This window comes from Notamacropus eugenii, chromosome 4 (assembly GCF_028372415.1).
Source record: "Notamacropus eugenii isolate mMacEug1 chromosome 4, mMacEug1.pri_v2, whole genome shotgun sequence".
NCBI lineage: Eukaryota > Metazoa > Chordata > Mammalia > Diprotodontia > Macropodidae > Notamacropus > Notamacropus eugenii.
In genome coordinates, this window is record NC_092875.1 from 303,118,780 (window position 1) to 303,143,692 (window position 24,913).

The 24,913-nt window shown below is 38.6% G+C and overlaps 1 protein-coding gene and 1 pseudogene across 6 annotated transcripts in view; one reads left to right on the top strand and one right to left on the bottom strand.

The window, feature by feature from the left end:
- The window catches only part of TPD52 (tumor protein D52), a 336,705-nt gene that overhangs the window by 215,249 nt on the left and 96,543 nt on the right, over positions 1–24,913 (bottom strand). For all 6 annotated transcript variants that reach the window (XM_072604952.1, XM_072604960.1, XM_072604958.1 and 3 more), the window contains exons 2-4: positions 12,764–12,879; positions 6,090–6,238; positions 4,603–4,704 (exon numbers count right to left, since the gene is read on the bottom strand). In XM_072604952.1, coding sequence (XP_072461053.1) covers positions 4,603–4,704; positions 6,090–6,238; positions 12,764–12,879 — 367 coding nt within the window. The remainder of the gene's footprint in view (positions 1–4,602; positions 4,705–6,089; positions 6,239–12,763; positions 12,880–24,913) is intronic.
- LOC140501390 (myosin light polypeptide 6-like) lies at positions 588–1,208 on the top strand (annotated as a pseudogene).

The following is a 24,913-nucleotide window of genomic DNA, read 5'->3' on the forward strand; positions in this document are numbered from 1 at the left end:
AGAGTAAAGAAATGAGTTGAAAGAAAAGATGAGGAGTTAAGATAAAGGACACAGATAGTTACTTCAAGGGTTACCAATAAAGAGCTATACAGAAGGATGGTCTTCTGCCAGTATAACCCTCTAAGGCAGGGAGGTGGAGCAGGGGGGAACCTGCAGCCTCAAGGTCACATGTGGCCCTCCAGGTCCTCAAGTGGGGCCTTTAATAAAAGGATTTGTTCTGTGAAGTTTGGATTCAAAGGGCCATACTTGGGGACCTAGAGGGCCACATGTGACCTTGAGGCTGCATGTTCCCCATCCCTGCCCTAGAGTCATTTCTAGATGCCACGTTGGCTCCTCAGTTACTCCTTGACCTTTCTTTCCATTAGTAACCAATTTTCTTTCCACTGCCAAGGGTTCAGGCTCTTTCCTCAGTACTAAGGGTTTAGCTCTTGCAACACCCTCTTTTTTCAACTGTAGCCTACAGGTAAAATTGCAGAGTTACTTTAGAGTTCAAGTATATAAAAGGATCAGAACAGATTTGGGGGGGTGGGGAATACCCTTAGACGTATGGCAACAGAGAAGCAGTACGACTGAGCTGCACAGCCAAGATGTATGACTTCACAGAGGATCAGATGGCAGAATTCAAGGAGGCCTTCCAGTTGTTTGACTGATGGGATGGAAAGATCTTACACAGTCAGTATGGGGACATGATGCCAACCCTGGACCAGAATCCTCCCTATGCTGAGGTGCTCGGGTCTTAGGGAATCCCAAGAATGATGAGATAAATGTGAAGGTGTTGGATTTTGAACACTTTCTGCCAATGCTGCAGACCATAGCCAAGAATAAGGACCAGGGCACCTATAAAGACTATGTTGATAAGGAAGGGAACAGCACCATCGTGGGGGCTGAAATATGACACATCCTCATCACCCTGGGTGAGCAGATGACAGAGGAAGAAGTGGAAGTGTTGGTGGCAGGGCATGAGGACAGCAACGGTTGTATCAACTATGAAGAGCTCATCTAGATGGCTTCGAACAACACCCCTTTTCACAAAGAAGCCCTTATCTTTCTCAGTGTGAAAATTAGCCTCTTGCTCCTAACTACATTTTCAAGGTTGTCAACATCTTTACTTCTGACTCCCACTATATATCCTCATTGGTCTATTTGCTTTCTGCTTTCACCAAATAAGCTTGCTACCTGCTCTTAAAAACGTATATATTCTTAAGTTATTCTAGACATTTCACTATGAAGCAAGTTCAGGGGTGAAAGCCAAAGTTTTGAGTAAACAGATAGGTCAGGGGTTGGTGACAGCCAAAATGAAAATCAAACTGGAAGGAAGGAGGAGACAATGGGATTGGAAAGTCAGTGGGGAAGAAAGGAACAGCCTCTGGGACTTATTTTTTCTGTTACCAGACCTGCCACCTGTACCAGGCTGAGGAAGGCGGACAGTGAGACAAAAAGGCACAAAATCATCAACCTCACTCCAGAGTCATGAAAGTCAAGTGGCAAGAAAAAAGTCAAAATGTCTGGTGATGGCCCAGGATGACCTTGGCATCTCTGATAGCTGACCAAGCTCTAAGTGCTCCATAGCACTTGCTTCAACCCATCTTCATGTCCACTAGAACAAATTATTCTTATGCACCCATTCCACTAGGTGAAATCTTCACAAGCTTAGGGTGTGTGTCTAAAATAGAATTAATTATCTTCCCTCCCACCTTACTTTCACTATTTCTGACTAGAGTATCACCATCTTGGTAAAGGGGGAGAGGAAAACCCCAAGCAAAGGGAAGAAAAGAAGAATGCTTAAGGCTACTAAGCTATGGAGTTATCAGGTATGTCCATTCTCATGTCACAGTTTAAACTAGATAAAAACAACAAAAAGTTTAAAAGGAACAAGTTTTCCTTCGAGTAAAAAAAAAGAAAGTAGAGGAAATTAAAGTATTTCTTACTTCAAGTAGCACAAAGTCATAATGAACTCATAAAAATCAAAACAGCAAAACATTGATGGTTTATTTTTTAAAAAGTGTCTCCTAAGAGCTATCTGTTTCTTTATATGATAAAAGTCTGAAAGTTCAATTTGCAGTGTAATTAATACAATGACTTTTTTTAAATAGAAGTGTTTCCCTTCTTTAATTTCAATTCTAACGAATAAATAAGATTCTAGATTCACTGCCATCCTCTTAAAAAAAAATACCAAGCTACACCAACATACATTTATGATATTAAATAAGTAAGACTGGAACAGTGGTGTACATAATTTTTTTAAAAGCATTGTTTCCTAATAACTCTTAAGCAGAAAATAGAATATGAGTACTGACTGAGTTTCTAATCAATGATTTCCACAATTGTACAGCTAATTTCAATTAAGACTGCCTTAACAGGTATCTATCACTGTGAATCTGCGTAGATATCACTGAGTATGATATTTAAAATTGGTACCTCAAAGACATAATCCTTTTAATGAAAGGACTGTTTTTACTTATATTTAGAGACTCTTTTCCTTCAAAAAAAAAAAAACTAGTTTGCTTTCTAATTTAAACAGTTCAATATTTTGCATCTATATACCATTATAATTAAGTTAGTTTGTTTTGCTACATGTTCTTTGGTCATCCTATATGAACACTACTTTTGGAATCTCTCTGGCTCCACTGCAACTAGAGAACAAGACTTACTTTTGCTCTCCTTTCACAGACAATTAAGTAATTAAAAGATTGGTCTGTGTTAGGCGAAAAAGGGGACATTTACCTTTAACAAGATGTTTAGCATGGTTTTTCCCCTGGATTATTCTTATTTGATACAAGTAGTTACTGAATCCATTTTAATCCTTATGGTTTATTTTTTCATTGCACAAAATATGCTTATATTTTAACTAAGAAAGGCATAATCATTTGCTGATAACCTTTAAATATGGTTAGTTTTCACTTCTTCAAACTATAAGAAAATTTTACATCCATACTTTTAGTAGGTAACTATTCAACACAAGATATAAAATTATTTTAAAATAATATTTATAGGAGTTATTCAGACATTTTAGATAACACAAAATAACCAATTTAAGATGAGACTATATTAAGAGGCAGTGTCGAAACCTGCTACAACTAACAATGGGAGGCCCATTCAAAGAAAATCCCACTATGTTTCCAAAAATGCAAAAGGAAAACATTGAACATAACAGAAGTGAAACACACTGGGGGGGGAGAGTTCTATATATCAGGAAAATCATTCTCCTTTTATAAAAGGAGAAAAAGGAATTCTTTGCCAAATCATTTCCCTTTTTTAATGTCCATCCCATCACACAGTATTGAATCCATGTCAGTATCACTGCTCCATAAAACCTCTACCCAGGTTTTACCAAGAAACTCTCCCCTAAAATTAGCAATACACTACAAAAAAAGAATTTCACAACTCAAGTAAATGGTAAAGACAGTAAATAAGATGCTGAATTTCCTATACATCAGGATAATCTAAATGTATCACATTTGTCTTATGCAACTGCTGAAACTCAAGAGATTTTTCAAGCTCTCCTTACCTAAAGGAATGTGAAAAGGCCTGCAATCTGCAGGAAGCCAGAGTAAGCATTAAAAAAGAAAGGAAGTTCTGATAAATCTAAAAGGGTTAAATGACCCACAGTAAAAAAGTGTCACATAGTCTTAACTAAGGGAGACAGAGACAGAGACAGAGAGAGGGGAGAGGAGATACAAGTATATAGTTGACTACTAAAAAGCTATGCTTAATTTTGGTTATATCTGGACTTATCATAATCCAAATCAACGAATTTTAGTCCTTTCAGAGTGAAATAAAAGTACAATACAGACACACATCCACCCAAAATTATTCAGCCAAGACAATTCTAATTGCAAAACTACTTCTCCGGCAAACAGAAAACATGGAGATTCATGCACTCTGAAGACACTAAAATCTTGCATGCGGACAGAAACATAATAGACTAATACCAAGCTATCCACCATTTTCACCACTGTTCTAATCTACATGAGAAAAAAATGCAACCAAAAAAGAAAAAGCTATGACAATTTCATCAAAGTAGCAAGGCGAAGTCCATGGATTTATCTAAAATACAAGTGCAAATTAAATGACAGCGGCTCCAAGTTAGCGAGATCAGACTCTAAGCACATAGGCAAGTTACAGCTCATAAGTTAGTACAGACAAACGACTCAAGACAAGCTAAAAATATGCCATGGTATGAACAGGGACGTACTGAAGTCAAGCCACCCACTAACCGTGCGCTTCAGTATGGTCTAGCACATCCATTCAATGTTGATATTTCCTTATGATCACAAAAATGTTATTCTGAATGAAATACTTACTCTGTATTTAACCCACTTACAAGTGAAACATAAAATTCACAACTATAATTTGGTAGACTGTGAAAATGAGATTTAAGAACATTATATCTCAAAATACTTTGGCTGGCCACTCATGTTCAGGTTTCAAAGTTGCTGTTCCTTCATACCAGCAAGATTTAAAAAGTAGGATATTGCCATCATCACCTAGAATTTTCAGGTCCTACCCAAAATTCTTAGGGAATGTTTACGATCACAATAGTAAAGCCTTAAGATAACACTAGAAGGGACTACTGATAAACTATGGAAAGTGGGGACATACTTTACATCTTCGAGCTTTTTGGTGATGACAGACCCAACAGAAGAAAAAGCAGCTGAGGCCTTCTGTCCAGCCTGAGACAAAGTTTCTGAAGTCTTCTTGTATCTATATTCAATCAATGATAAGAACAGAGCAAAACAAGATAAGTTAAACAAGAGAAACAGAAGGAAATAAATCTTTTCAAATAACTCTTTTCAAGTGTGGGAATCTCAAGTTCAAGAGTATCAATAAATGACTTGTGAAGACAGACACACACACACACACACACACACACACACACACACACACACACACACACACACACACACACACACACACACACACACACACACACACACACACACACACACACACACACACACACACACACACACACACACACACACACACACCCTTTCCTAACAGTTCTCCTCACCATGTCTTGAGCCAAGGGGGATAAAAGTTCAATTCATTGACTTTTTGGATCCAGACTTTCTAACATAGCCTAGAATTACCATGACAGACCAGTGGGTCCAAGGTCATAGTCTAAACAAATCAAGGCAATCCTAAAGAACACCACATAGCCAACCTAACTTTAACCTTAGATAAAAAATCAAAACAAAAATGTAATACACACACATATATACAACTACACATACATAACATACATACATACATACATGTGTGTGTATGTATTTGGTCTTCTTTTTCTTTCCTCACATAAACCACACCAAAAAAGAAATCTAATCAAATATCTCAGTGTCTGCTGTAGGCAAACACTTATTTGCTCTTCACTTAATAAAACAGGAACCAGTAGAAAAAACTAGGAACGAGGTAAATGAGACCAAATGTTGAAATCTAAATGAAATAAGGGTCTGAATGAGCTCTGAAAACTATTTATAAGGCTACTATTGAATTCATTTTAAGTCATGGGAATTCACAAATGCTTGTCAGATGCGTGGCTCTGACTGCAAATGTGAAACTATATCAAAGATGGCATGATTTCCAAATTTTTATGAATGGTGTGTGGTACTTCTTTACTTACTGTATCATAATCAAAAGGTTTATAATGTTAAGGTAAACAAACAGAATCACTTATAGTTATCAATTTAGGGGGAAGAATAAAAGTTAAGATGCAGGAATTATGGCAATGCAATTTCAGAAAAAAATCCATTTTACCATACTAATGATTAGATGATACATAAAATTACTGCTTACTTCATCAGAAAGAATAAGACCAGGCATAAATACTCATTTGTCTCTGCACTAGGCACAATCTGTATGCACCCAGGGCTGTTCATTTCTTTCTGTTATCTAATGTTCATGAGCAAGAGAAGCATATTTGAGAAACTGATTCTGTGGCTATACACAGGAATAAATAAGCAGGGTTGAAAATGAGGGTGGAGGGCAGAGAGGGAGAGGCAGCAAGTGTGGTATGTAGCCTTATCTCAAAAACTGAATCAGAATGAAGAAAATGCACTCCCAAGGAGTGAAGGGTGTTAGGAACCTACGCAGATGTGGCTGTCACATCTTGCCAGCCTTTGGCAATGTTCTGCCTTAGTTCCTGTAGTGAATTGATTCCAAGTTTCCTCTTGATCTCGGCTAGATGCTTCTCCTTGGCTGCTAACACTTGAGATAGAGTCTGTATTTCCTCTTCTACCTATAATAAAAAGGGGGAAATATATAACAAGAATTAAATTCAAGTTAGGAACAGAATACATGCAAAATCTTCTAGATTTTCAGTATTATCTATTTTGATTTTTTTTATCTAAAGAAGGCCTTAATCTATGATTTCATTGGTATACAGGGAATTCCCAGATGAGGGAAACTCCTTCTATCAGAGCAATTCAGCACCTTCTCTGAAAATTAGAGTCTTGAAGAGTTGCCCAGAATACTGAGAGCTTAAGCAACTTGCCCAGGGGCCACAGCCAATATGTGTCAAAGGTATGGATGTGAACCCAGGTGTTTCCAGTTCCAAGGCCAGCTCTCCATCCACTGCCTTTTCAGCCTTTTTTTTCTTTTTGCCATTAAAAATACTAATATTTGCTTATGGTATCTAAGGAAGGCTGCTAATAAGAGTTATCAAAAATACATGCAACCTATGTGCCTGGAGAAATAACTGTTCTATCCCCAAATAACTATTTTAATATACAAGGAAACCCAGGTATTTCATCCTGAGATGAAACATTTCAGTCCCACTTCTTGGGGAAGTTTGCATGATTAAGACATTGGTGATAGAGCAAAACCTTGAACTCTACTAGGGCTCAATATAAACCTGTATCATCTTATTATGCCAAACATGATACACGCATAGTACTGGGATATGATTATAACTTTCAATGGCCATTCCCAAGAGGGAAGAGATATTCTTTGGTGAAGACTGGAGACATGGAAAAATGAAGGAGAACTTTCAAAAGCATTTCTTACTTTTTTTCTCTTTTTCTACAGCAACAGGAAATATTCATACTTTCATATTTCCAAAAGTCCTAAATAATTTCTAGCTAATTTCTGAAAGTGGCATTTAATTCAATCTTTTGCTTATTTTTAATTATTCATATTGCTCATGAAAAATGAGTGATACCTGCCCTTTCCTCTTTCTTCCTGATATCACCTTACTTTCATTAAATAGAAAAAAAAGTAAAGTACATGAGGTTAGTACACAGCGCTGAGGGAAAGCTATTTTTTTGGACACTGAGAACTCCTTAGGCGGCGTTAGTCAAGCACCTGTCTTTCACCTGGTCCACATCTCTTCGCTCTTTTCTTACTCTGCACACAACCCAGTAGTTTAGGTTTTCCCAATGTGTTCATACTTGTGCTAGAGAGTCAGAAACCAGACTCGGGCTTAGATTTTTGGTTTCTGGAGTCACATGGCTTAATTCTTATGGATCTAGATTTCTCCAACTATAAAAACACCAGATGACTATATGAAGCGCTTGCCTACTTTACATTATATGCAAGCAGAATTAGATGCAAGGTTAATAAATTTGCTCTTACAAGAAGGCCAAGCAGAGTCCCATGATGATAGAGCATTGGGCAGAGTCTAAGGGGTCACACACCATTAATGCTTTTTTAACCTTTATCTCCTGAACTGGAGAAGTGAAGATTGCCCCATAAACCCTTGGGAAAATCTAGAATTGCTCTCTGGATAATCCAATACTATATATGAATTTTTAAAAAAGTTCTTAGTATAAAAATTCATCATAGCTTAAAAGGTACAACATGATCTTAAAAAAAAAATTAAGACAGTTTCCCTCTCTTGACCAGGATGGAAGTACATCGGGCTACTCACAGTCCCTATCAAACTAATGATCAGTCAAGCAGCTTTGACTTGCTCCATTTTTGACCTGGACCAGTTTGTCCCTTGTGGGTACTTGGAGTGCCCCCAAGAAATCTAAAATAGAAAGAAAGGTTCAATATGCACCAAAATATTTATAATGGCACTTTTGTAGTAATAAAAAAACTGGGGGAAAATGGATGTCTATTGATTAAGGCATGGCTAAAAATATTATGATAACATGAATTTGATGGAATCTTATGGTGACATAAGAAATGATATACAGATATGAAAAAACTTATAAATTAATGCAAAATGAAATAATAGAAGCAGGAAAATAATATGCATTGAGTAAATATAAAGGTAGGTGGAGAACAAAAAGAGCATTCTATCTTTGAAGCCAAAGAGAAACAGAATATCTAGCAGAAACTGCAGAAATGCTGCAGGAATGTGAATGGGATAAACAATCAAAACTGAATGCCACAAAGTTATAATGACAAGATGGGCCCTAAAGAAGAAAAATGAAATGCTCCTTCCCCTACTTCTTTGCAAAGGTGGAGGACTGTAAGTATTGGACACAGCATATTAGGCCAGACCTTTTTTTTAATTAAGTTTTGTTGAAGGTTTTTTGTTCCTTCTTTTTAGCTTTGTTATAAGTGGCGGCTCTCTAGGAAGACAGATGGGAAAGTATATGCTGGGAGATGTAGATGATGCAAAAAATAAAAGATATCCAACAAAATTTTATTTAAAAAAATTTTAGGCAATAAGGAGTTCTTTGAGATTTTTGAGTTAAGGTGGTAGCACAGAGCAAAGAGAGAAGACAGACATAAGAGATGTGGTGGAGGCAGAGTAGACTAGGCTTGGTAAATAACAAGACATTCCATTTCCTAACTCCATACATTTTCTCTGGCTATCCCCCACGCCTAGAATTTGCTCCCTCCTCATCTCTACCTCCTGCCTTCCCTAGCATCTTTCAAGACTCAACTAAAATCCTATGTTCCAAAAGAAGCCTTTCTCAATCCCCTCTAATGCCTTCCCCCTTAGATTCTCTCCAATGTATCCTGCATGGAACTTGTTTGCATGCATTGTCCTTTAGATTGTAAGCTCCTGGAGAACAGAGACTGTCTTTTGTCTTTCTTGGTGTCTCCAGGACTTAGCCCAATTCCTGGCACGTAATGGGCACTGAATAAATATGTGTAGACTCACTGACTACAAGGAACTGAGGAACATAAGAAGAGTCAAAGCTAAGTTCTTGGTATGGGCACATTGTTGTCTGACTGACTACATAAAACTGAGGACGATAAGAAGATGAAAGATAATTTTAAAGTTTTGTATCAAGAGACTAAGCAAACACCAATGCCACAGACAAAAATAATGAAGCTAGAATGATAAACAAGTTTAGAGAGGAAGATAACAAGCTTAGTTGTAGACAGAAGATCACAAATCTAGAGCTGGAGAAAATCTCAGGCCTTTTAATCTAAGCCCATGGAGGTTGATTTTCCCAAGGTCACAAAATTAAGTCTCAGAAATACTACTGGAATCCAAGTCCTCTAACCCCTCAAATCAACATTCTTTCCACTGTACCATGCTGCCTATCCTACATTAAGCTTGAAGTGCCAATGGGACATCCAGATAATAATGTCCCATAGACAGCTAGAGAATTGTGTCTAGAGTTCAAAAAGAGGTAGATATAGATGCAAGTGTAGATTACCAACCTCAAAGAGACGGTTAGTAAACACCACAGAAGTGAGTGAGATGGCTAAAGGAAAGAATATGAAGAGAAAAATGACCAAGACCAGACTTCTGAGAAATACTGACTTTAGAGGAAAGTTAGCAGAATAGTCAGAAAAAGAGAGATAGGAAAAGTCACTGGAAAAGCAGGTGGAGGACCAAAAGAGCTTCTGTCTTTGAAGCCAAAGAGAGGCAGAAGGTCTAGCAGAAGTGACAGAGTCCTGGGAGGGCCAGTCCTGATAAAGACTGCGGGAGACCTTTGAGAGAGCAATTTTAAAAGAATGGAGAGAGAGCTTCATGAAAATATGAAGTTAAGAAAGAAGCAGTGGGTGAAGAAAACATTTAAGAAGTTTTGCCACAAAGGGTAAAAAACCCGGAACATTTGCCAGATTGAGTAGAAGGGTCAAGAGAAGGTCTTTTCTTTTCCTTTTAAAACCAGGGAGAACTGAGCACGATAGTAGGCAGATTTTCCATTAATTAATTCTAGCCATTTCTTAGCTCATTCTTCACAATCTTGACTACAGCCACATTTATGCCATTTAAGTGTAAAATTGGGGCAGCATTTCTTTTAAAAGATTCTAGGCTTTGCCTCTGTAAGCTGCAGGGTTGAGGAAGAGAGTTACCTTCTTCACTCGTACATAAGAAAGAATCAGATGATTTCCAAATGACTCAGTGTCTTGACAGGTTGCTCTCAAATGCAGTTTATCACAACAGGAAATTCTTTTTGCTGTCTTTTATATGCCTGTGATGAACCTACTACCATGTTCAGTGGGTAGGTACACTGATACACACTAGGGAAACATTCCCAATGGTTCTTCCCCTTCCAAAAGGATAGGTGAATGTGAAAGCTGCCCAAGGGTGTGCCCACACATCTACCAACACTACATATGTCTTTGGAGGTCCAGAAAGGAAGTGAAGTGAGACTGAAAGCAGGGATGACAGGTGGAAAGTCAAGAAAGTCAAAAAGAAATGGGATCGAGGACATAGGTAGAAAGAAATAATTTTAGTAAAGAAAATGATCTTTTCTTCCAGAATCATAGGGACGAGGGTGAAACTAACAGATGATGCTAAAAAATGCTGAAGAACAGAGGAAGGGAGCTCACATGAAACAGTGTCAATCTTTTCAGTGAATTAGGAGGCTAGATCATCTGTTGAAATGGTGGTGGGTCACAGTACCACTGCAGGCAAAAAAATGAAATAGGAAAAGATTCCCAACAGTTGCTGTGAGCATTGGCTTATTTTTCAGCCAATAAAGTGAACAGGAGAATTTTTGAGTAGCCACCAGTACCTACACAAGATTATGAACCATAAATTTGTAGTTGGTGAAAATATTTCAATTTCATTCTGGTGGTCCTAGAAAAGACTTTTGAAATACTCTTGGACAGCAAGGAGATCAAATCAGTCAATATTTAAAGTAATTAAGTCAGAGTATTCACTGAAAAATCAAAATACTGAAGCTTAAGCTTAAATAATTTGGCCACATAATGAGAAGACAGGTCTCATTAGAAAAGACTCTGATGCTGGCAAAGATCAAAGGCAAAATGAAAAGGGAACTACAGAGGATAGATAGTGTCCTGGAAGCAACAAACATGAGCTTGGACAAATTTCTGGAGATAGTGCAGGATAGAAGGCCCTGGCATGCTATGGTCCACAGGGTCATGAAGAGTCAGACCCGACTGAACAACTGAACAACAAAAACGACATACACAAAGATGCTTTGGAAAGCTAAAAGTACTAAACAAGGCATTAGAGGCTTTAAAAAATTCAGTTAAAGGATAATGACATGTTATCTATATTAAATTCTTAATATTTTCAAACTCCAATTTTCCTGATGAATCTCACCACCAATGTATCTTTCCCTATTTGAAAGTGATAGTTAAATTGAAGAGAACAGTCGGTGACCTACATATATCAATCTGTTCTCTGGTGTGTCCTGCTTCGGATATTTCTCTTTACTGACCTCCCACAGATTTCACACCCTTTATCATCTGTGGATTTTTAAATAGGAAAGTTAGCTAACTTCTTTTGTCACATTCAAATAATAGGACAGTATCTCCGAAAGACAGACAATAGCATATGCCTCATGAGAACATCTACTAGAAGATATGACAATATTTCTAAAGCACTACATTTAAAAAGTTATATAAGTGGATGTGCATGAACTTTCTCACCACCATGTATTTGCTAACACCCCCTGCCCAGAATGTCCTAGCTCTCATTTTCTCTAAATTTCTCTCAAAGTCCACCTCTACTGCAACCTGTCCTCCAAAGTCTGTTTAAGTGTTATCTCCTCCATTAAATCTTCTCTGATTATGCCCAGCAGGAACTGATCTATGCGTGCTCATATGTATGCATATATCTCTCTGCATATGTGTGCATGTGCCGAGTCAACGTGTGCACACATGTCTATCTCTACGCATGTCTATGTCTCAGCCTCTGTAAGGCTGACCTTGTGTGTGTGCATATCTCTCTTCTCTGTGTCTTTGTGTCTGTCTCTCTGTGTTTTTGTCAATATTTCTTTCTCATTGTTTGCATGTGTATGAGTATGTCTCTCCCTGTATTGACTCTTGGTTATTTCGAGTCTATCCCTTATTTTCATTCTCTCTCTCTCTCTCTTCTTCCCTTCCAAAATATCATAATACTGTTTGTATTTCCTGTGTGACACTGTCACATTCTACTTTGTATGGTGGTGGTTATAACATGTTTATGTGTCATCTCACCTGTACTGTAAAGTCTGTGAGGGCAGAGACCGTTTTGTACACATCTATATCCCTCGGAGCATGCCTTGAATGTAATAAGTGCTCAATAAGCATCTAATGAGTAAATTACTAAGTAGATAAATCACTGGCATGTGCAAGATGTTTTTTTTTAAATTTGTTCTAGGTTCTTCAAATATCCTCCTCATGTTTGCAAGACAATGATGAGCACTGACTTTTTTAAAGTATAAAAGGGGCTGAAGTTTGTTGCATGGTTTCCTCCTCTGGCAAGAACAAATCTTGTTCTACCTTATCCTTGGAGTTTGGTCTTCCCTCTTCAGGTTACAGTTCAGCTCTTCTAGTTAGGTCCAATTTTAGTTCATAAGAGAAACTATTCCTTTACTTTAGGTTTTACAGCTTCTATTGCCACACAAAAGGTAGACCTATTCCTGGCAACTGGTTTGTTAAAATAATGGCTCCTTACCTTGGCAAGTTCCTTTCTTAGTTCTTCCTGCTCTTCCTCTGACAGGGTCTCTGTAGTATTGATTGTAGCGGCAGCATCTTCCCCTTCTTCAGGTACTTGATCTGCTTTCAATAGACCTTAATCGGGTTTAAAAAAATAAAATGTACCTCTGTAAATGTGAGCTCCTTAGAGAGAAAAAATGTGCTACTGGGATCCTGTACTCTAAGCAAAAGAACTAGAATAAAGGCAGTGAGATTAGGAGGGTGCCCTCTCCCCATTTAGTACCAGAACACTGGCAAATGAGCCCCTATGCCCACAACAAATTTTTCCTAATACACAATAGACCTTCTCTCTGTTAGGGAAAGGTAGACATAGCATTCTCACAAGATGGCCTCCACCCTGAAAACTTTCAGTTGCCTCAGATGACTACCAAAATCAAACAGCACATTATAATAACGATATTAACAGCTCATATTATATTATATATATATGTATATGTTTGTACTGCCAAAATGAAGGACCCAGATAATAAATGTTACAGCAAAATATAGGAGGCAAAATTTGTTTTTATTTTAGCTAAAAACTACCAGGAAAGGTTTTCTTGAAGAGTGATGATGAACTAGGCTTCGAGGATTTAATAGGATTTGATTAAGCAATTTTTTTTTCTGTAAAAAAACAAAACACCACGATTTGAGAGGAAAGGAAGACCCAAGGATTTGGAGACAGAGAACGTTGGTTCAGATTTCAACTTTGAGCAAGTCATTTAACTTCCATGGGCCTCACTGTCTCATCATTTGAAGGGGTTGGAATAGATAATATTTAAAGTCCATTTCCACTCTACAAATATAATTAATTTCTTCTTTTGAACAACTGAGTTCCTTTATATATTTGGTCCTTATTATATTTCCACCTCTTTTCTGTGTTTTCCAAGTGTGTTGTCCAGAAAGCTACTCCAGAAAGTAGATGAATGCTGGTGAGGATTACTGGAGTTTTTACATCAATAGAGGTTTTTTGGCTTTTTGCTGAAGGAGAAAGTGTTAGATTACTGATGATATGAATTCCTGTTAGCTATCAAGGTAAATAAAGGACAGAAAGATGCTACAAAGAATACAAAGGCAGAACTGTCAGCAGTTTGATCACACCAAGAAAAAACCCAGGATAGTATGCTCAAGGTCTTCTAGGAGATAAAACTTAGTTAACGGCAGGCTCTGTCTTTTCCATGTTAACCGTGAGGTGGCAGCAAATAACCAAAAATATAGCTACTGAAAGGGGAGGCAGAGGTGGGAAAACAGATCAAACATCCAAGTAAAATCTGAAAGACCACCTAGGCTAAAAGAATAGTCACACATGAATGTCATCAGGTAGCAAACACAGGCACAAGGAGCTGACAGAAGCTGAGTGTCTGTGGGATACCCAGAGACAAAAGGTCGTTTCTGCACCTGAGGCAAGTGCCACAAACCACAAGCAGCATGAAAGGTGCCCTCACAGCTAAGAGGGAGACTCAGACCCCAGAATTATCAAATCTAATGGGTAAAGATGTCAGGAAACTATTTGATCACTGCTGGGGAGGCTGCTCTTCCCCAAAGGAAGGGAGTGATCCACTTACCTTGGCCCCAACCTACCTTTCCAGCCTCCTTCTACATTATTCTTTCCCTCACTCTACAATGCAGCCAAACTGGCATTCTCCATGCTCCTTATACACAATGTTCTATCTCCCATCTCTATGCCTTGTCCCAGATATCCCTCGCAGGCCCTCCCTCCTCACCTTCCACTCATGGAATCTCTCACTTTTCAAGTCATTTCTCAAGCTTTTCCTGATCTCCCATAACCACTAGGGGCCTTCCTCCTAAAACTTCTTTGTGTTTTGTTTAGTATTTATTCTATAAACACATAGGGATCATCCCCCAACAGAATACAAACTCCCTGAAAGCAGAAACTCTTTAATCTTTTGTTTTTGCATCTCCAGCACCAAGCACAATGCCTGAGACATAGCAGAAGCTTTAAAATGCACATAGATTCCCATGTTCACTAAATATTTTTAATAACCAGAACTCAAGGTCACTTGTTTCTTCAAAGAGATGTCAAAAGTAAGATGTCAGCATGATTTTAGACTTGGAGTCAGAAAGACCTAAGATCAAATCCCACCTCTGACATTGATATATCATCAAGAACAAATTAGTTAGCCTCTGGGTCTCAGTTTCCTCATTTGTCAAATGGGGCCTCTGGAGGATAATTTGTTTAAAGCACTTTGCACACATCAATAATTGTCATTTTTATTGTTATTTTCATCTAAGAACTCTGATGACTAGGGGTTGAGGTAGAGTAATAACACAAAATAAACAGATGCTTTGGGGGTCAACATCATACCAACCAAGAGAAAAATAAGACCTCTGAAGTATCATGATAGGGCAAGAAGAACTTTATGAATAATCTAATTCAACTCTTTCAATTTATAGGAGGGAAATGAGGTACCAGAGTAGGGAAGCAATTTACACAGGGTCACAGATGAAGGTTGGCTTAATTCTTAATGAAACTGAGGCTGTTCTAAGACAGGGCAAATCTCAGACATCCTTAGAGACCATTCTGTCCAATACTCTCATCTTACGGAGAAGGCAAATAAGGCTGGGTTAGTGACCCAGACCTTCTGATTCCCAGTATTTTTTTTACAATGTTGTAGAAATTTAGCATTCCTCAAGGGTACTGAGCTTTCCAAAGCACCAGCGACCAACAGTGAATAACTGGGCAAGTGAGTGGGTCCTCACACCCTTTCAGGTACACTGTGGACCCAATCTCCCCTGACTCCTTCCCACCAGGCTCCTGTGGTCAGAAAAACTTGAGAACAACGAGAGCAACAACAGGCCTTCATATAACACTTTAAAGTCTGAAAAACATGTTTACATGATTATCTTATTTGACAAAAGCAAGGGAGAACAAAACTTTATGAGAAAGAAAGGTCCCTGGAATGGGAAATGCACAGGTATCCCCAAAAGGTATGTCTTCCAGTAAAACCTGAACCTTCTAGTAGAACCTCCCTTTCCTTGTTTTGCTGGAAGGCCTCCTTCTTAATGGGGGAAATCCATTTTCCAGACTATGTCTAGTCCTCTAGCCACAGGAAAAAAAAAACACAACATGCTGTGAAATGACTCCTGAAGAGTCACTGCTGCTGTTGGTACAGAAAGGGCTGCCTCACTGGACCAGGACTACTCTTGCCTTCCTAGCCCTATGCTGAGCCAGAGACTGAGTCCTAGTAACCAAGGGCTTCTCTGCCTTCTGCCCCACCCCTCTCCAGCTTTTACCTGCAGTACTCTAAAGCCAGAAGCAACCCTCTACAGATAAAATGCTCTCCCAGTGGGACCTACTCCTAACCCACTCTCATTTTCCTATGTTTGGTTCTCCTCTACTCCTTCCTGGGGGGAATGCCTTTTAATTACCCTTCCTGGGACAAAGGTTTGACCTAGTTCATATTCTAGGAAAGCCCAACGATCGATGAAAATTTATACACTAAAACAAAAGGAAATCATAAGAAGCCATATCAAATTTAACTAGTTTAACTGAAGTTTCTTAAACACAGCTTTTTGGACTCTTTTTGAAGATCCCTACCTTTTACATCCCCTCCCCCAAAAGTAGTTCTTGTTATCCAAACAATCCTGAATTGAAGTTAGTTATTAGGGCCAGCTAGGTAGCACAGTGGCTAGAACACTGGACCTGGAGTCTGGAAGATCTAAATTCATATCAGGCTTCAAACACTTACTACCTCTGTAACTCTGGGAAAGTCACAACCTCTGTTCACTTCAGTTTCCTCATCTGTAAAGTGGGGATGGTAACCTACCTCCCAGGGTTGTGGTGATGATCAAATAATATTCGTACACAGTGCCTGTCACATAGTAGGTTCTATATAAATGTTAGCTATCACTATTATTGCAAACCCAGTATGGCAGCTACATAATTTGTCCTTACCAGGAAGATAGGTAGCTTGCCTTCTAGAGCCAATGAAATAATACTCCCCTCCCTTAGGGTGTAAAGTCAGAGTAAAAGGAACAAAGAGAAAGTTTCATGAGCAATATGGGCAAATTATAAACGTAAGGGAGTGTTGGTCCACTCTGTTCTCTTTGGAAACTGTATTTCCTGGAAGCTAGTGAAGATCTCAGCAGCAGAAATTAAGAACAGCTAGTTCAAAGGAAAGAGAATCCCAAAATGGATAGAAATATGAAGTGAGAAAGAAAAGAGAAATATGCAGAAATCCTAGCTGGGCCCTAGCTCCAAGGTCCCATTTGTCTGGTTGTTGTTCTGGGAAACAGCAGTTTTCCCTACCACCCTCCCATTCCCTGACAGACACTGTCCATGAATGCCTTAGCTCCTCAGGCCCAAGCCAAGAATAAAACAACCCAGAACATTCAATAACGCCGCTGGGAATGCTAACTTAACACCCTGTCATGTATAATTTGAGGTGTTTTCCTTTCCCTCTGTTAAACAGATTAGAATAAGCTTTCAGTGGTTAGTAAGGAGCTACGGTCAACAACCCCCCAACAGGTACACGCAGTTTTGGGAAATCAGTGAGTGGAGTGAGCCTGATGATTGATTCAACTCTCAGTTATCTGCACTGTATTCTATTTTAAGTAAAGATCCTTTGTTTTCTCAGTACACGAGGCATTTTATCCCTCTAGCAGAGAAGAGATTCAAGGGAAATGGGGAATCAGCACACTGTGGATCAAGACAGGTTGAGCATATCACGGACCTGGTTGCATTTTTCATAGTAATAGAGACAGGTAAAGAACAGGGGAAAGACCACTGGACTTGGAGCCAGGAAACCCCGTTGATTACTGTCTGAGTTGAAATCCCTTCACTTTGCAGCATTCTGTTGTGCCCTGTCCCCCAGGGATACATTACAAACTCTTCTTTTTGGCACTTAAAATCCTATAATCTGGCTTCAACTCATTTTTCTAAGCTTACTTCACTTTACACCCACTTTACACTCCAGCCAAACTGGCTATCTCTTGTCCGTGGCCCATCTCCCAGGTCCCTCTCTTAGCAGCACTGTCTCCCAACCTTAGAAGGCTGTCCCTCTTCACGTCTACCTGTTGAAATCCTTAGTTCCCTTCAAGGCTCAGTTTCACCTCCTCCTGTAAGACACCTTTTCTGATTCTCCCAGACACGAATGCTTCTTGTGCCTCCTTTCAAAATTGCCTTGTATCATGTTTTATGTTGACCTATTTGTATACATGTTGTTTTCCTCTTTCTTCTTGTGCTTTAGGACAGAGACACGTTTTTATCATTGTAAGTTGGGTGCTATTTTCCTACCTGGCTGAACTCCTCTGAACTTCCCCATCATGCCCCAGGGATCTCTTCATCCTGGAAGATTATTTCAGCCTTGGAACTCATAAGTCATCAATACTTTCTGGCCCTGGGATCCCTTCCCTCTAACTGGAAGACAAAGAGTTTCTTTCATAACTTCCATTTAAGATGGGGGCCTAGGTCAGCCATCCCTTCATTTCCCACCAGGTTGCACTTACGTCATCTGGATGCTTTTGATGATCACACCCTTGCACTGGGTATCTCCAACTTTTCAGCTTCCTTTTGTGGGTAGTCTTCCCCCATTAGAAAGTAAACTCTTTTAAGAACTGTCTTCCTTTTTGTGTCTGTATTCCCAACCCTTAGCACAGAGCTTGGCACAGGGCAGGCACTTACAAAATATTTACTGACCATGACAGTGCCTGGTGCATAACAGACATATAATGAATGGTATATGAATTAAGCACCCTCATGTATAAAATGAGAATAATGATAGCGGCTCTATCTACCTCATGAGTCTGATGAGGTTCTTAGAGTAATTTGCAAACCTAGAAGTTCTATATAAGTATTTGAGTTATTTGTATTAAGGTAGCATTTAGCTGAATGCTTCTAGAAAGTGAGGCTTTGTGAGAGAGGGGATAGATTATAGAGCATAAAACAAATCCATAATAATGTAGCACAGGTTGTGTGCCAAGATATTGTTAGAAAGAAAGCTCAGGATATGGGGAGCTACTTGTGGAAGAGTTTGAAGAAAGAGTTGAGACCCAAGAAGATGATATATTCAAGGGAAGTTTAGGAGAGAAGTAAAGGCTGCAAGTTAGAAGCTATCTTAGGCCTCAAACACTGAGATCTTAGGAATAGGTAAGTTCACCAAGGAAGAAAGTGTAGAAAGAGGGGGCAGAACCTTGAGAAACACTGAAGAGGCGAAAGATTAGCTAAAAGGAAAAGTCCTTGAGGTAGGAGGAGAACCAAAATACTAACATGTCACAGAGAACTGAAAAGACGTTTCCAACAAGGAAAACAATACGGTGGTCAACACCACGGAGGGGGTTTTAAAAAATTAGTAATTAGGTCATTCATGAGAGAGCGATTTCAGCAGTGATGAGGGGCAAAAGTCGACGTACAAGGGCTCAAGGAAGGAAAGTACATGATAAGAAAGAAGAGAGCAGCTGTCAATATTCTGTCAGAGAGTTTAGTAATAATGGAAGGAGAGACCAGCTGGAGAGTGTGAAAATGTTTAAGGATGGTTGTTTTTTTTTGGAGGGGGCATATTTGAAAAAGAGACCTGAGCATGTTTATAGACTGAGGCAAAATAGTAAATGGAAAAGAAAAGACTAAAGATGCAAGAAAGACAACTGAGAACCAGAGATGGTGTTGGACTATGAACGAGGCAAAAGAAAGGAAAGCAGCAATATTAAGGTAGATAACTTCAAAATTAAGAACCTGGCACCAATTTTATCGTAAAGATGGCAGAACAGAAATTGGGAAGAATGATATTAGGACATTCATTCAGAAATATCCTAGAGACAGTTAAGGACAGGATACTAAAAGAAAAGGAATACAGGACCTCAAGTTTGGAGTTGTACGTGGCCTTGGAGCTTACATAATTCTAGACCTAGAGCTGGACAAGTCCTCAGAGGACATCTCTTGCCCAACCCCTCATTTCATAGCTAAGTCCCAAGGCCACACCAGTGACAACTACCAGAATTAGAGTTTTTAAAACATGGGCTTCTGATATCATGGGTTATTTCAAAGGCACCACACTGCTTTGAAAGGTCAAGGCCACAGTTCTAGATTTGTATGTTATCTGTAACAAGCAAGACTAGAGGAGGGGGAAACTCAGGAGATCAAAAACAAGGTACAAAAACTTTAAGAAGGAGAGATTAATTAAGAGTACAAAATGCAGCAAAGAAATTTGAAGAGGGGTGAAAACTAAAAAGGCCACTTTCATTTGGCCAAAAAATGGTCACCAGAGAGCGTTCAAGAAAGAAATGAAACAGTGAAATGGTTAAGAACAGATGATGGTCACTCACTTAAATTTAACCATTAAATATACAAAGGAAACAGACAGTCATCCACATCAAGTCAACAAGCAGTAATTAAGCTCTTATTATGTGTCAGGCACTGTGGTGAGCAAAGTGGGAGACTAGGAAAAGCAACTGAATACACATTAGTTTAGTTTTTCCTCCCATAAAAGATATCTGAAACATATTAAAAGAATGGAAGGGAAAATGGCCAATAAAAAAAAAAAAAGAGGTTAACAATGCTGAAGTGGGAGGGAGAGTTGGAACAAAGGCCAGGATGAGTCAGAAGGAAATCAGGAACTTGAAGCACAGGTACAGTTTGACTTCTAAAAGACTAGTTTCCTCTTAAGCCACAGGAAAAGATAAAATAAGTAAGTAAAGGAAATTGAAATTTCTGCATAATCTCCCTAAAGATTTTTGGCCATTAAGCATATTTAATTTGTTATACGTTGTTTTATCTTTATATGTTAAATATTATATTTATTACTATAAATCTATTTATAAATGCTTAATTACATCATTAATTGCCTCCCCCCCACAAAAAGTTTTTGTAGCAAGATTTGTGTGATGTTACACACTGTACATGTTTTCAAAACTTTTCTATGTATTGATCAGTTGGGTGCTGATTTTTTTTTCCTCTCTTAAATAAATACTACTTGTTCCACGGGATGACTTTCTGGGAGGGAGAGGGATACTTGAGGGACTACAAAGATGCAAGAAACAGAAGATATCAATAAAACCTTATTTTTTAAAAAAAGAAGAAAGTTGTGTTTGAAACTCCCAATTGCAGGGTAGCCATTTAAAAATTTGCTCTCTGTCAACCCCCTTTCTCTAATGTCGATGTTTAAAGGCAACACACAGGAGGAAAAGGAAAGCCTCCATGAGGGTTTCCCAGCCTATTCCAGTATGTAACTACTTTCCCACTCTGCCTCAGTTTCTTCAACTGTTAAATGTGGATAATAACAAGCCCAATCAAGCAGGTGGTTGTGATAATATTTGTAAAGCACTCAAAGCCTGGCACATAGTAGGTACTATACAAATGCTTATTTCCTACATATTCCCTAACTTTCCTTCCCTTACAGCATAAAAGATCCCTAAGGGTGGGAGGACAGCAGTGACAGGAAGGTAACTGATTGACTCCCAGTCTAGATAATAAGCATCCTAATAATAGCTCACACTTATATGATAATTTAAATATTGTAAATGGCTTTGTGTACATTTTTCTTTTTGCTATATTTACAACCCTGTGCAGTTGGTGCTGTTATTATCCCCCTTTTACAGATGGTCAGACTGAGGTTGAAAGTCACCTTTTTTAACCTCAGAGCACCAACCTGACAGGGTTGTTGTGAATAGCAAAAGGGAAATGGTAAAATGACTTCCCATGGTCACACCAAGCTAAAAAGGCATTGTGGCTTTCAGATCTATGGATAAGGGAACAGAGCATGACCAAACAAGACACAGAAGAGAAAAATAAACAGTTTAATTACGTCAAATTTAAAAGTTTATGCACAAATAAAACTAATATAACCAGTAATAAAAGAGAAGCAAGTAACTGGAGGAGGAAAACATCTGCAGTTAGTTTCTATGTAAGGGTCTCATTTTCAGGATATATAAAGGATAGATTCAGATTTGTAAGACTAAGGGCCATTCCCCAATTGATAAATGTTCAAAGGATATAAGTGTGTGGTTTTCTAAGGGAAAAATTCAAGTTATCAATAACCATTTTTAAAAGTGTTATAAATCACTAATGATTAGATAAATTAAATCAACACTGAGATTCTACCTCATTCCGTTCAATCTGACAAACTTGATAAAAACGGAAAATGAGAAATGTTGTTGGGACTGCAGGTAAATAGGTACATTAAAGCACTTCCAGTTGAATAATGAAATGGTACAACCATTATGGAAAGCAATTTGGAACTGTACTCCTAAAGTTAATAAACTGCTCCATTCCATGACTAAGCCTATACCAAATGTACAAAAGTTTTTATAGCAACTCTTTTTGTGGTGGCAAAGAACTGAAAACAAGGTTACCCATCAACTGGGGAATGGTTTAACAAATTATTATATATGAATGTAAAGAATATGCTCTAGGAAATGATGAAAGAGACAATTTCAGAAAAACCTGGAAAGACCTGCATGACCTTTCAAAGAGTGAAGCGAGCAGAACCAGGAAAATAATGTATAAAATAACAATGGTAAACAACCTAGAAAACCATCAGACCTCAGATTAATACAGTGCCTAACCACAATTCCAGGGGACCAATGAGGAAGCATGCTACCCATCTCTTGACAGAGAGGTGATGGACTCAGGGTGCAGACTGAGACATGGCCAAACTTTGGAAATTTGTTTTCTTTGATTATGAGTATTCGTTACAAGGTTTTTTGTCTTTCTTTTTTGCAATGGAAATAAGAAGGTGGGAGAAAGACAAAATAATTTGTTAATTGAAAACAAATTGATTTACAACAGTGTCAGACTCACATAAAGGTAGCTAGGTGGCCCAGTGGATAGAGCACCAGGCCTGGAGTCAGGAAGGCTCATCTTCCTGAATTGAAATCTGGCCTAAGACATTTACTAGCCATGTGACCCTGGGCAAGTTACTTAACCCCTATTTGCCTCAGTCCCACATCTATAAAATATTGGACAAGGAAATGGCAAACTACTCCAGAATCTCTGCCAAGAAAATTCCAAATGGGGTCACAGAGAGTTGACCCAACTGAAAGATGACTGAACAATAGACTCAAACAGAAACAGATCCTTCCAGTTGATGGATATGGACTCAAAAATCCACCAGATAACAATAACTATGTTGTATTTTTTTTTATTCTGTTAAACATTTCTCAATTACACTTAAATTGATTCAAGCCCCACTCTGGAGTTTTGCAGCTGCTTTCATGAGGCTGTGTGTTTGGCTCCTCTGCTCTAGATGATCATCAAATTGGATAAACAAGCCCTAAGAAATTAAGAATTTACTACAATTTGCAATACTAGTCAAATCCTTTTCTCTCCTTTTATTTGGGTCATGAGTCATTCTTCCACATTTTAATTTGTTGGTCCAGAATTCTGTCCTTCCTCTTTTTACACCAGGGCAGAGACACTAGTCCTCTCCATTCCCACCCCAAAACCTCCATTCAGAATTTTTGTGACAGAAGAGGAGGCACGCTCCTCCCTCTGGTATACACCAGGAGATAAATCTATGCCACAAAAAAAAGTTTGAAATGCTACTCAAATTCTTGGTTCCAATAAAGTAGTAGAATTTTCCTATTTAGGAGCACCAAATTAAGACATTTCTCTTTTTTTCCCCTTTATTTCCCCTCCTTTAGGTGAGGACCTTCATAACCTACTCCTCACCCCACCAGCTCCAGTCCTTCTCTGTCTCCAAAGTCTAGAATGCTCTCTCTCCTCATTTTCTCCTCTCAGATTCCCAGGCTTCCTTTAAGTACCAGCTAAAATCTCACCTTCCACAGGAAGTACTTTCCCTCCATTAAATTCTCTGTTAGGAATTCAAAGCCCTTCATAAGGTAGCCTCATCTTACCTAACCAGCCTTCTTGTACCTTATTCCATAACCCATCTTCTTCAACTCGGTCACACTGAGCTCCTGGCTGTCCCACAAACAAGACACTCCAGCTCCCGGCATTTTCTCAGCTTGTCTCTCATGACTGGCTCACACTAATGACCTTCTTGGCTTTCTTTGAGTCCTGACTAAAATCAAACCTTCTATTGGAAGCCTTCCCCAACTCCTCAATTCTTGTGCCTTCCTTCTATAATTAATAATTATTTTACATTTATCCTGTAGAGAGCTTGTTCTGTATTTATTTGTTCACATGCTATCTCCCCCATTAATCTGTAAGCTCCTTGATGTAGATACTGTCTTTTGTCTCTTTCTGTATCTCCATCGCTCAGCATAGTGCCTGGCACACAGGAGGTGCTTAGTAAATGTTTACTGACTACTGATTGATGATTGAGTAATTATTTCCTATTTAGCCTGTACATAGTTTATTTGTACGTATGTTTATTCTCTCTATCATTAGATTATGAGCCCCTTGAGGGCAAGGTCTGTGGTCTTTTTTTTTTTATCCTAAGCATAGTGCCTAAGAACACAGTAAGCATTTAATAAATGCTTATTGTAATCACTGACCAGCTGCTATACCTTCCATATGTCCCATGATTGCCAAAATACAAGCATTTATCTTCTTTCCTACAACCTTTTTTGTTTTCCACATTCTGCCTTGAGATTTTTTGTTTTTTGCTCTGCTTTTTCATTACATATTGTAAATTTCCACTTAACTGCTTTCTTTCACTTGGGCCCTTCTGTTTTAAGGCTTTTCCATTCATCACCTCATACAGTAATTAAAAACGAACCTTTCCAGAAAAATAAAACTGCCTATTATGTTATGCCCAGCCCAGCGTTTTGTCTTATACACAATCTGTTGAGAGATTGTTAGCTTTCTAGGGTAGGCCACCCTTATCTACAATACACAAATAACACAGGACACACGAGCCAATGAAAGCATGGGAAAAGGAAACTAACCTGAGTAGGAGCATATTAACAACTCCTACCATGGAAGCCATTTTTCACTACTGATTCTCTGTTCATGTACGTTAAATAGTTGCCCCATTTAAATTATAAATACCAAGAAAAATGACATTGTAAGAACCTCATTTTATATCCTGGACTTGATACATAAGCATGCTGCTAAATTAAAATGCTTTTTTTCCCTTAAATTTAAACAATGCAGCATGATACCGTGGAAAGAACACCAGATTTGAAGTCAGAGAATGTAAGTTCAAATCCCAACTCTGCTACTTACTAGTGGTAGGGCTTTGTCGCTTCAACTTTCGGAGCCTCACTTTCC